The 12,677-nt window shown below is 53.8% G+C and overlaps 3 protein-coding genes across 3 annotated transcripts; 2 read left to right on the top strand and 1 right to left on the bottom strand.

Annotated features, from left to right (window-relative positions):
• The first annotated feature begins 3,208 nt into the window (after nucleotides 1-3,208).
• PV09_08170 (uncharacterized protein) lies at nucleotides 3,209-7,867 on the top strand. The gene is made up of 3 exons (XM_016362029.1): nucleotides 3,209-3,982; nucleotides 4,046-7,381; nucleotides 7,443-7,867. Exons 1-3 carry the CDS (start codon nucleotides 3,952-3,954, stop codon nucleotides 7,520-7,522), a joined length of 3,447 nt encoding a protein of 1,148 aa, XP_016210149.1. The 5' UTR covers nucleotides 3,209-3,951; the 3' UTR covers nucleotides 7,523-7,867.
• Nucleotides 7,868-10,036: 2,169 nt separating this feature from the next.
• Nucleotides 10,037-11,385, bottom strand: PV09_08171 (uncharacterized protein). The gene is made up of 2 exons (XM_016362030.1): nucleotides 11,185-11,385; nucleotides 10,037-11,134 (listed from the first exon to the last, which is right to left on the bottom strand). Exons 1-2 carry the CDS (start codon nucleotides 11,277-11,279, stop codon nucleotides 10,234-10,236), a joined length of 996 nt encoding a protein of 331 aa, XP_016210150.1. The 5' UTR covers nucleotides 11,280-11,385; the 3' UTR covers nucleotides 10,037-10,233.
• Nucleotides 11,386-11,508: 123 nt separating this feature from the next.
• On the top strand, nucleotides 11,509-12,246 carry PV09_08172 (uncharacterized protein; the record flags this gene model as incomplete). The annotated part of the gene is made up of 5 exons (XM_016362031.1): nucleotides 11,509-11,519; nucleotides 11,570-11,603; nucleotides 11,660-11,777; nucleotides 11,842-12,116; nucleotides 12,214-12,246. 5 exons carry the CDS (start codon nucleotides 11,509-11,511, stop codon nucleotides 12,244-12,246), a joined length of 471 nt encoding a protein of 156 aa, XP_016210151.1.
• Between the last annotated feature and the right edge of the window lie 431 nt (nucleotides 12,247-12,677).

Here is a 12,677-nt window from a genome sequence, read left to right on the forward strand (position 1 = left end):
GACAGCGCCGCTCCATGGGGCAGCGATTTTTGCATCGACTTGACAGGGCAAAAGCGTTGCAGCTGGAGCGATCAAACGCCGTACCATGTGAAGACGAATCACTGCCGTTGCGTGACGGAATTGCCGTGTCCTTCTGGTGCATTGCTAGCTGGGCGTTTTGTCTGTCCCAATCGTCACGGCGTGGAGGTCGAAGGGGTGGAAGACCTTGACGCTTGCGCAGCCTCGTTGAAAAGGCTACAGACCAGCCTGTGGCAAGGGACAGCACGATCGAACAAGTAGTGCACTGTATAGTGCGCTGGTGGTTCTCGTCGCGGGCAACACTGATGACGTGCCTATCGACGCTCGCGCCGGCTTCTGAGGAGCGCTATAATAGGCACCTTCAGTATAAAGAGGGCCGTCGCACCCACCACGTCATGGAACGTCTGGAAAAACCGTCTCCACCATATGCCTACGGATACGATGAGAGCACACGTTCGCTTGGAAGCAGCCGCCCGACCTTGTCACTGAGCATACGATCGACACGCCTCTGTACGTCATGTAGAAGTGCATTTGTGAAGAAAGCGGCCATGTCAATAATCCTGCGCGGCCAGGCGTGCTAGTCGGGGCGATGGGTGATCTCATAGGGGTGGTCGACGATGGCGGGCTGGAGCAGCGTGTGCCTGATGCTTGCGAATGCTACACGTGTGACTGGCTGGCCAGTTCGTCATGTGCTTGGGCGACTGGATCCGGGCTCACGACGAAAACGGCCATGGGCAGCTGCTCGTCGGGCTAATCATCAGCGCTGAGCTCGTCCAGGCCGTAGTAAGACGGAGCCTAGTCAAGTCAAACTACGACTCAACACGTCGCCCGCGACAACGTGGTGGCTGCTCGGTCAAAGAGCACTGTGCACACAGACAGTCCCCCTTTTCTAGCTGCTCCGTCCGTCCCCTATATGGCTCCCCCAGACAATGCCGTCTCAAGCCACAGCCCGAGCCCGAAAAGAGCCTCCTTTCGGTCCTTTCAACGGCGTCGGTGTCACGCATTCGGTAACCGAGCGATCATCCACGCCCGGCCCCCCTCGAGGGAGCCAGCAAGAGACAGAGAGCACCGCGCCGCCAGAGGCTCTGTTGGCTCCGAACGACACATCGGCCTTATGTAGGACATGCAGTAGTGAAGAGCAGCTTTGCGACGGATCGCATGACCTCGAGGGAACCAGCGTCTGCACATGCCGCGGGCGTCAATTGGCTCGCTAGCCGGCGTCTCGATGCTGCTTCTACCCCAGATTTCCCACATCCGGCCTAGGTCCGGTCGTTAGACTGTGTGGCCGGTATCCCTGTACATCCGAGTTTCGTCCTTCGCCCGTCGCTCGCTCTTCGTCGCCGCCGAGCCAGCGGCGCTGTGGCCGTGCGAGCGGAGGCGGGCCGACAGCGTCAAGGAGCAGCGAGCAAGCCGGGCGAGAAGGGCGCAACCGGCGCGAGCTCAGAGCATCGCTGCTCGAGTGCACGAGCAAGTCATCTCTCATCCGGCTCGCTACTGGATGTTTGCATGGCTGAAGGCCGCCGGCCGGCTCGGAGTCCCTGTCCCAGTGGCTTGAGCGCCGTGGGAATTTGCACGTTTCGCTGCGGGCTCAGCCAATCGAGGCGCCGCTGAGGTGATCCTTCGACCAATTTTCGTATCGACCCCTTCCAGCTGGTGCCCAGGCCCGCAATAATAAGTTCAGCGTTTAGATTCGCTTGTTTGCTCTGGCATCGCTTGATTCTTGTAGACTTCTAAGGCACATGGGCTCCCGGTCAGGTAACGTGAGCGCGGGAGCAACGAAGCGGAGACGGCGGCGGCGGCGGCGGCGGGACAGCATGAGCAGCAGAATGGCTCCGCAGCAGAATAGCTCTGCACCCGAACCCTTTCGTTCGTCTCGTGTACATGGTGCTACAGTCATTAGTCTGGACGTGGACTAGGGCCACTTTTTTGGATGAGCACTTTCGTAGGGCCTAACGACGCAAACGAACTAGCATCGATGCGCCGAGCTTTGCGGCCGGACGCACTGGCAGGTTCCTTGTTATTACTGTCATTTTGAGGACTGCGTAAGCTCTGTAAAGAATGACGATGAGACGAGAACCGGAGCGACAATAGCAAGAGAGCAAGAGGCGCGATCACGAGAATGCTGGGAAAGCAAACACCACAGCAGCTCGACTGGACGAACATACAACAACAAATTTGCCGCTGAAGCCCGTCATGCCGTGTCCTGATCTGTCCGGAACCATGCTGGCCTGGCCTGTTGCTCGTTGCTGGCATCGTATGTTTTGGCGTCGAGTACACTGGAACCATTAACCATGGCTACGACAAACCTTCAGACGAACAAACAATGTGGGAACGAACAGCAGACAGTGCAACGGGAATTCAAGCTCAACAAAACCCGCGGCTGCCGTTCCCTATCGTCTCATGTGCCACCGGAATATTTTTGATTAGTCTTTTTTTCCAACGCAAATTTTCTGCATTTCGCGCACCAACGCCAGGCAACACGTCGGTTGACACAAAAAGCCCGCGACTCGTCGACGACCGCCAAAATAGCAAAGGGCGACCGCAACGACAGGAGCAGCGAGCGACAAATGGAGCGTCTCACAGTCGTGGCACTAGACTCAACGGCTGCCCGTAATTAATCGCTGAAAAAGGCCCATGAGGTAAACCGTGACGCGGACTGCTGCCGCTTGCATTTCCGATATCTGAACATGGCATACTCATCCCTGCTCCGGGCCAAAAGCACGTAGCAGCGGGAAGCTTGTACCGTGTGCAATCCATGCTCAACAATGAACCGCTGTGATCCAAGGCCAATCCTGCGCCATGCGAATGCAGGGTGCGGCGCTGCAGCATGCGTACGGCTCCATGCACCCATACAGCATAGCGGCCAGCAAGAACGTGGAGCTCGACCGCGGAAGAAAATCAACGATGGATGCAAGCGCCCCGAACTGAGCCTGCACTACTGGAGCAACGACAGTCTCGAAGTGCCGCTTCCTGGTCGCCTTCCGATCGAGCCCAGTGACGTTCCCCGGGGGCTGACCTGCAGAAAAGTTTCGCACCAACGCCCACTTACGCCACCGGCCGGCTCTTAGCCTCTTCCCCAGCTTCTTCAGATTCCGGGGTTGGATTGGATCGACGAGCTGCTCTCGTCGTAACTGTGGTCGAACGGGTCTGGGTCTTTTCAACGCTCTGCCCTCGCTTCTGATCCACCTCCATCGACTCTTTCTGCCGTCCTCTCTCCTTCGCTCGCGACCTTTGGCATCAGGAATTGAGTCGCTCATCTTTGCCACAACACCTCGACCCGTCCGCGCGCTTTGAGACGGCTGATTCGGCACAGTCTTGTCTGCCGGCTGACCCCCCTGGACTTTGAGCCAAGCTGCTTGCTACGAGAGACCATTCGTCGCTCTTGTCTTTTCTTCGGGACCGTTCCTCGAACCTCGCTCGTTCGGATCTGCTTTTCTGTGGGAGGCCCAACATTTCACTTTGAGAGATACCCATTGTTATTCCATTACCAATTTTTTAGTCTGTATACTCGCTTTTTTTTTTTCTCCGCCGCCGCACCCTTCCACCCGCGCATTCCATTACGTGGGGCGAGTACGACGCTTCCGGTTCGCAAGCGCTTGCTTGGATTGGCCTCCGCCAGCGGATTGCTCTCGAGGACCTTCTTACGGATCGTGGAAGACACTGTGTATACCACACGTGCTGCGATATAGTCGGCGATCACACAGCTTCCCAGATTCGTGCCAACACAAGAGCAAATCCCTCTACTTCTGGCATATATATACGTTTGCAAACGGAAATCTGCAAGGCGACGGATCTATCTCGAGCCAGGTGCGAGGTCTATGGAGAAACCCCTCGCCACTCGAGCCAAGGTATCATTTGCAGTGCTATATCTAATCTTACTGAAGAGGACTTCGTTTGCGACACCTTCGGCAACCCCTCAGGTGTCATTACTACATGGCCACGGCGACAATGACCAACGGTGCCGGTACGCAGGGCCTGTCTCTTGAGATCAAGACCAGTTACAGCAGTGCTGACCAAGGCGATATAGTAGCCGTTAACGGCAAGAACGGAGATGTCGCAGGCAATCTGCCCAGCTTCCCGCCACCAAAGACGGACAAGCCTCGGCCCCATGTCTGCACGACGTGTGGAAGGTCATTCGCACGATTGGAGCATCTGAAAAGACACGAACGGTCACACACGAAAGAGAAGCCATTCGAGTGCCCGCAGTGCACAAGATGCTTTGCACGACGAGATCTGTTGCTTCGGCACCAGCAGAAGCTCCACCAGACGGGCAACACTTCGTCGCGACCGCGCGGAAGGCGTGAGAGTGCGAGCGGCGCCCAGACAGGTGCAAGAGGACGAAAGAACTCAATCGCCAGCAGCGTGGGGGCCACCAACGGTGCAGCATCTTCTATGCGGCCAAGGGCGAACACGATCAGTCACATCGACATGGGCGCGTTCAACGCCTTCCTCAACGGCAGCAGAGCAAATGGCTACCATAGTCACCACACCAACCTCAACGGGTTTGGTGGTGTCAATAGCATCGACTTCCGGGCCATGTCGACCTTTGGCCACCATGGCAACATGCACGGTCTGTCGAAATTGGACACCAGTGGCCTCAACAACATCAACCTAGGAGGAGGCATGCGCACCGCACCAATCATGGGCGACGGATTCGATTTCGACAAGCTCTTTGGCGGCGACTCTACCGTCAACCCTGCTCAGCTTCATTTTTCAGGAGCCAGCGGCCCTCTCGGCGCCTTCCAGGGCATGCAGTTTGCACCGACCATAGAAGATGAGGATGCCTTGGACTGGACTGGCGGCTTGGGCGAGACGTTGATGGACAGCGCAGAACATGCTATAGCCGACGGATCCTCTCCTTCAGCAATCAGCACTGCCAGCCACAGTGGCTTTAGCGAAGTCATGCTGGACGGATCGAACATGCCAGTGCACACGTCGGGGACAATGTGGAACAACTCCATGCTGGCTGCTACTAATATGGCCAATTCGTCGCCTTTCCCTGGGGGCGTTGATCCTGTGAGCGCGGCCATATTCCCCGAACTGGTACCCCAAAATTCCGGCATCCTGCAATCCACCGAGATTCAGGACCAGCAGATGGCGGACAGCTTCCTCTTCACCACGTCGCAGGTCACCAATGGTCTAAACTCTACTTCGGGGATCCCGGGCATTCCGAGTCAATATTTCCAGCCGCCGTCAACGTTTGACCGAAGCGTAGAAAGCATCTCGTCTCCGTCGGCGAACGGAAGCAGCAAGCAAAGTTCAATGTCATCCATGTCAACAAACTCGATCACAGATGCCACTCGACAGGCGCTGCTGTTTAGCCTGTCGAACTCCACAGGCTACGGTCACACATCTCGTCAGTACTCGCAGTCTTCGGTCCACTCGCCGATATCACCTGCTTTTGGTTCGCAGGCAATTCAAGGTGCAACGAGTCTACCAAGTACACGAGACTTGCAGCGATATGTCAGCGCCTACATCCACTACTTCCATCCGCACATGCCGTTCCTGCACATCCCCACCCTGACTTTTAACACTCCGGTATTCACGACGAACATGCGTTCGAGCCACAATCCCAAGGACGGCGTGGCTGGCGGGGGCGGATGTCTCATCCTTGCGATGGCTGCTATCGGCGCGTTGTACGAGTTCGAGCACAATGTTGCAAGGGAACTCTTCGAGGCTTCGAAGCGCATGATCAAACTGTATCTAGACGAGCGTTGCATTGGAATGAAGACGAGCAGTACACAGCAACGCACGCCTACCTGGCTTGTCCAGGCCATGCTCCTCAATCTCATCTACGGTCATCAATGTGGTGACAAGATGGCTGCCGAGAGTGCCACAATACAATGTGCCGCGCTCGTCGGCCTAGCGAAAACGGCGGAGCTCGACAAGCCCGACCCGGACATCGCCATGGACGAAGAGCGAGCCTACAACATGCGCAACGCGTCCTTTGACACCGACATGAACGATGAAGGACTGTCTCCCACTTCTTGGAACAGGGTCAAGCCTTCCGAGTCGAGGGAGGAGTTTGCGGAGTGGTTCAGATGGAAGTCTCAAGAAGAACGCAAACGCACGCTTTATTCCGTGTTTGTCCTCTCCAGCCTTCTGGTCACGGCATACAATCAGCAACCACGCATTCTGAATTCCGAGCTGCACCTCGATCTGCCATGTGAAGAAGACCTTTGGGCCGCCGATTCCGTGCATGCTTGGCAAGCCTGCGGCGGCCACGAGGGTGCTGATGCCAGCCGCGTAACGTTCGCAGATGCGCTCACATATCTACTAACGGCTAGTCAAAGACAGCCATCCGATCGCAAGCGTTCAATTGCACATCAGCCGTTCGGCTCATCCATGCCGTTGGATGACATTCCAGAGAGCGACCTGAAGCCGAGTACCTTTGGCTGCTATGTTCTCATCAATGCTTTGCACGTTTACATATGGGAAACGAGGCAGCGTCACAGCGGACGTCAGTGGAAGCCGCACGAGACTGCGCAGATGCACGCACAGATTGAACCTGCACTTCGTGCCTGGCAAGCCGCGTGGAAGGCCAACCCGAACCACAACCTTGACAGACCGAACCCGTACGGACCTCTCCCTGCAGACAGCATCCCCCTTCTTGATCTTGCCTATGTTCGCCTCTTTGTCAATCTTGGTAGGTCCAAGGAAGCTTTCTGGCAGAGGGATTTTGAGGCTATGGCGAAGGAGTTGGGTGAGGGTAGCGAAATTATTCAGAACGCGGACCATTCGCGAGGCGTATCAACAGAGCCTACCAACTCCATCAAGCCGGAGTCGAATGTGGATTCGCCGCACAACTCCCCGCAGCATCTCGGATCGCCTTCGGACGGAGTCGTTGATGCGTCAGGCGACATCACTGGTGTCTTGTCAAACAACTCCAGAGTACCGGGCCAGTCGACGAAGAGGGAGCGTCACCTTCGCAAGGCTGCGTTTTACGCAGCCGACTCTCTTGCCATGGCCGACAAACTAGGCGTCACTTTTGCAGACTTCACCTCCCGCGAGCTGCCGATCCAGTCTGCCATGTGCACATTCGATTGTGCACAAGTGCTCGCCGAGTGGGTTGCTACGGTCCAAGACCGTGTTGGACGCTTCCTTGGCATCATCGGCCGCGACGATATCGACTACTCTCAAGTGCCAGCCATCATGCTCCTCGAAGAGGAAGACGTCAAGCTTATTCGCAAGATCAATGAGATCCTAAACCATGCGGAGGTCAAGATCGCTTTCGATGCCGCATCCCTTGGCACCTCACCTGAGACGATGCTGGGCTCTCTCGCGTCCGTAAAAGACTGCGGAGATGCCAGCAAGATCCTACTGATGACCAGCTACATGCTCAACAAAGCTGCCGTCTGGGGGAGTACGTATTCACAGACTTGCGACCATATTATTCACGTTCAAATGGCTAACCCAGTTGCTAGTCACCAAAGTCATGTCTCAAGCAATGCATGTTCACGCTGAAGTGCTTAAGCGTCGCGCTGAAGCCTCGCTAGAGGCATGATCAGCCCTAAAAGCCCATCCACGAGGTTATCGTCAAGCCTTCGAGTCTCCAAGGAGCCCAATCTTGGGTCGGATCCTGAACATCCTGTTATTCAGTCGAAATCTGCTGTGCATTCATCTTCGAAGCAACCCGTCAACGGCCATCTACATGTTCGGCTTTCTTTACAATTTGTCCCTTTGGAGTTTCGTGACTTTGTCTGCCATAGCTCAATCCGGAACTCGCTTCGCCAGCACCAATCATTACCATCAAATGGATCCGCCGATCCTCGTCATCTGCCACACGATCTTCACTTCGCTTGAGTCATTACCCGGCAATAGACGGGGTTGGAATTGGCTCCTCCCCCCCCCCCCCCCCCCTTTAGCGATTTGCGAGCAGCGACTCGCTGATCCTGCAATGAAATCAACTGTTTTGTCATGACTTGGTAACTTAATTTGAAGTTACCGTCCTGTTACGAAACCAACGAACGGCGCATTTCCTGCGCTACATTTGCATGAATCCTCTACGTCTTAACAGCTGGTTCGAAAAGATGATACCCAAATTATCTCCAGCCCAATGATTGACACTTTGCACGAGGCGTTTTCGGATGAGCAGACCTTTTGCTTTACTTCGACCAAACTGCCTACGAAAAACGCGGGCAGATAATTTTTTTTCTTTACGGAAAAAAGAAAAATCTTGTTCTTCAATCGTCCCCACACACCCCGTTGTATTGAAGATCGGAAGGCAAACCAAGTCCACCTTTCATTAGCAGCACGCTGACTTGTGCGCGTCCTCACCCCTCGTACATAAATTTGTTCATAGCTTGAATTGCTGGGAAGGGTTTGACGAAAGGATAAGGGAAAGGACAAAATAATACCTCGACGGCCTCTCGGGGCGCCTGGCACGCGTACATACACCAATACCTTTTCCCGTCATGACTTTTGGCAACGTGCGACGACGGTTGATTATTCGGTTGGGGCGGTAAACGCCGGACGCGGAAATTTGGGGAAAAGTCATTATTCGATTGTAAATATTAAACTCTTCGTGACCGCTGCTGCTGTGCCTCGGGTTCGACAGAGGGTTTTTATCCGCGGATTGGCGGCAGCTCTTTGGGAAATGCCAATAATGAGGACGCAATGATCTCTTGATGCTGGGTCTCAGCCTAAGTTACACTTGTCAATGCATGGTGATGCGTGATTAGGGACACAAGCCTCTTTTTGCCACCCTGGCCAAGGTAATAGTAGAGACATCTGAGCACTTGTGTAGGTACCATGTCCTCGTCTTTTTTACGTCTTATCACACGGACGGACAGAGCACTGTTATCCCAAAAACGCAAAGGGGTGATTCTGGACCGTAAGGGACGTATGTCGTCGACACCGATCCCGCCCCCCCCTTCGGCTTCCTCATTGAGTCAAATAAGGCAAGTCTGCGAGCGCGGACGATAACTTGTACCTCTTTGGTAATGATCGCTCTCGGGTTGCCGGGCTTCTAAATCTGCCCTCGTACAAGTCCTGGATTTTCATCCGCGTTCTCGGCCGTCCTGGCCGGACTATGGCGAGCCCCGCCTCTACGCAGTCTCTTCTCACCGTGACCTTCTGGGGGGAGGCCTCGCCAAATGCATTCCCAGGTTTCCTAGCGGTCGCGACCAAGGTGGTACCAGTCAGTTTGCGTTTGTCCGCGTTGGATTAATCGTAGAACTCTCCCCTTCGGTTGAAAAAAGGACGCACATTTGGGGAGAGGCTGGAAATAAGGTTATAAAAGAAATGGCGGGAAAGAACAAGGAAAAGAAAAAAGAAAAGGAGTTGGGTTCTTTGGTATATCATGAATTGCCGTCCAATGGGACGGACTATCGGAAACGGCGTTGACGGTTAACCGGTGAATAAGTAAAAGTTAATGTGACGGGTAGCCTCTGTGAATGAATCAACAACACTCAGTACGATATGTGTGGGGAGGAATATAGAGTCTTATGTCTACATATGAAGAAGAAAATGTGGTTGGATCGTTCTTTGCGATGTCATGGCTGATCGCTTAGGCGTAGACGAGTAGGCGGGAACAACCTTACTCCGGACTGACATTCGTGATATAGACAATCTTATTTTCCCTCCTATCAACTTTCGGTTTGTTTGCGTTCAGAGAAAAGTGTGTGTATATGCTTTTCAAAAATGCCTAACTGAGGAGGAAGTGCCTGACATCTTGAATTTTTTTTTTTCACAACATTTAATTCCGGCATAAACTGGGGAATAGCGTCTCCCACAGCGTGTGTATTTGTGAGTTAGATGATTGAAAAACCTCTGCCTCTGAGTCAAAACCCTTGAAATCTGAAATGGTTTGACCGAATGAAGTTGCTTCGGCTACGAGAACTGGTTGTCGTTGCCATAATGCTCCGTCACTTGTGGCAGACAGCCTTCACACGTCTGAACGTATATATGATTTGGATTGGTTGTGAAGTCAGCAAAGTACGCAGCTCGGATGATAAGATTTATGCATGGAGTGTAAGGAACATGACAGTCTACGCTTTCCTAGGCCTTGGACAAGTGATCAACAAATATCCACCGGCAAAGGGATGGTTATAAATTTGGCTTAAAGACTACAAAATTCTCCCGGACAGCATTGACACAGCCGTGTTTGCAGAAGGTATGCCCCGAGACCACAAATTTGTAACGATAGATTTGATTCAGGGCCCTTCAGAAGTAGAGACGGATGGTCGGTTTGTTGGAAGGGATAATTGGTAGCGATTATGTATTCTTAAGTTCTGCCACAGCAAAGTAGCCTTTATTCTCCACGACGCCTCTATTCTTCACCACAGCTGTGTACTTGACCACCCACTGCGGCTCAATATCGCCTTTCAAGCCGTCGGTAGCAACGGCTAAATTCTCGGATCCTGCAGCCAGCACACCGACGCCGTTCTCGACGGGCCCCAAAAGTTCCCTCAGTGTTCCCTGAGGTAGGATATTCGTGCAATCGCTGTGGGTAAGCAGCTCTATGCCCTCTTTCTTGGCGAACAAGATCAGTGGCTTTGGCACCACACAGCAATCGCGTACGTTGATCTGATCTACGGTCGGCCTTACCTTTGCCTCCGCCAGTATACGGGTTAGGCGTCCTGTGCCAAATTCTGCAAGGCCCAGCTTGTCTACTATGCCCTTCTCGTGCAGACCCTCTATTGTGCGCCAGGTCTGCAGCATGGTTGCAATGTCCTCCGGCGCGTTGGGATCGCCGGACGAAGCGTCCGAAAACTCGTCTTCTTCCGACTCGTCTTCGGCATCAAATACTATGTTGGGAAACGAGACGATGAGCAGGTCTATGCTGTCCACCTTGAGCTCTTTCAGCACGAGGTCGACGGCCTCCTTCGTGTGAGCACATCTTCTCGAAGGCGGAACGTTGGGCAGGTAGAACAGTTTGACGGTGATGTCGTACGACGCACGCTCTTCCGCCAAGCCCTGGTTGGAAGCATCTATCGAAGGTATGTACAGGATGTCGCCATCTTGCGTGGTCCACAGCTTGTAAGACACGTCTTGACCCTCGCCCGTCGACGCAGCGTCGCGTGCCGACCTGAAGTTCGATCGCAATGACGTCGTCAGCTCCGTGTCCGACCTCCCTGATGGTCTCAGTATTGAGCCGTCGCCGGTAATGATGTTGCTGCAAGATCGTTGTAAGCTTCAACCAAGCATTACTAAGAACATCCTTACGAGGTGGAGAGGACGAGCTTCATGGTCGACGGCTGGGTCGCCGTTCTTTTAAGAGCTCCTCCCAACGGGGGATTTGGCGAGTATGAGCGCTTCATTATATGTGTCTGGCAGGACCTATACTACCTCGAGAATGGCATTGCTGTGTTACGGGCGTTTGTTCTTTGGAGGGGTTATCTCGGTGGTAACAGGTGGGCTTCACCATGGTGGATCTGCGCTTTGATCTCTCTTTGCGCCGGGGGTGGGAAAATTCCGCACCGCACACGATCTTCCTCCTTCCAGCCTCTTTGTTGCCTGCAACGAAAAACCCTCCACGCAAGTGACACCATGGCAATACGGTAAGATGTACTTTTCATGTCGCGACGTGGTGTGTTGCTGAACACAGTAGATACCTAATCCTACTCTCCCGGCAGGGTAAAGTGGTGAGTCTCCACGCCTGCCACGTTCGCCGTCTGTCGTCTGACCGCTCCTCTCACAGCGTCTGGCTAAATGGTTCTCAACTCTCTCTCCAAAGGACAAGGCAAAGATCGTCAAGGATGTATCGCAGCTCGTGCTAGCCCGTCGCACGCGGATGTGCAACTTCATTGAGTACAAAGGTTCATTGTCCCATTCTTACCACCTCGTCTTTCTGTCTTGTGTTCTAACACCCGAGCCTTTCAGACACCAAGATTGTGTATCGCCGTTACGCGTCGCTCTATTTCATCGCCGGTATAGAGTCGACGGATAACGAACTCATCACGCTTGAGATCGTCCATCGCTTTGTGGAACAGATGGACAAGTACTACGGCAACGTCTGCGAGCTTGACATCATCTTCAACTTCCAGAAAGCCTATTTCATCCTTGACGAGCTTCTTCTTGCTGGTGAGATGCAGGAGAGCAGCAAGAAGAATGTGCTACGCTGTATAGGGCAGCAAGACAGCCTTGAAGACATGGAGGTAAGCTGCCTGCCCCTCAAACTTAAGTCTACCCCTCCAACCATATACTCTTCGCGTTGGTCGTCCTGATGCTGATTCTGTGTGCTTGCTTCGACAGGCCGAAGACGACGGTGTCACAAGGATCGGCTAGATGGACAATCGAGGATGACTTCAATCTCTTTCGTCGTTCAGGCTTTCGCTTCGTCCCCTCCACACTCCGGCTGATTATCGTCACTTGCAGGCCGAGGAAGACATTGCACACAAGCTGCGAGTTTCGGGCCTGATATGAAGTTCGGCCTTCCTGACAGTACGTACTGTCACAAACGTCAGCCTGCACCTGGTGGATGCAAATGAGCTGCCGCGCGGCGCAGAAGGACGACCAAGATGGACTTGGAGGGACAGGCATGCTACAAACCTGGTTTAGTTCAAACTACCAAAAGCGATGAGATACCCCAGCATGCTAACGACGTAATGAAAATGGTTGGAGTGCCTCTGCCACAGGTGGAGATGAGCCGTTCATTCGGACGTATACACTCTATTGTACACATAGGCAGGAATCTAGTACCAGCAATGGGAAGCATT

The sequence above is a fragment of the Verruconis gallopava genome (genome assembly GCF_000836295.1).
Source record: "Verruconis gallopava strain CBS 43764 unplaced genomic scaffold supercont1.37, whole genome shotgun sequence".
NCBI classification, from domain to species: domain Eukaryota; kingdom Fungi; phylum Ascomycota; class Dothideomycetes; order Venturiales; family Sympoventuriaceae; genus Verruconis; species Verruconis gallopava.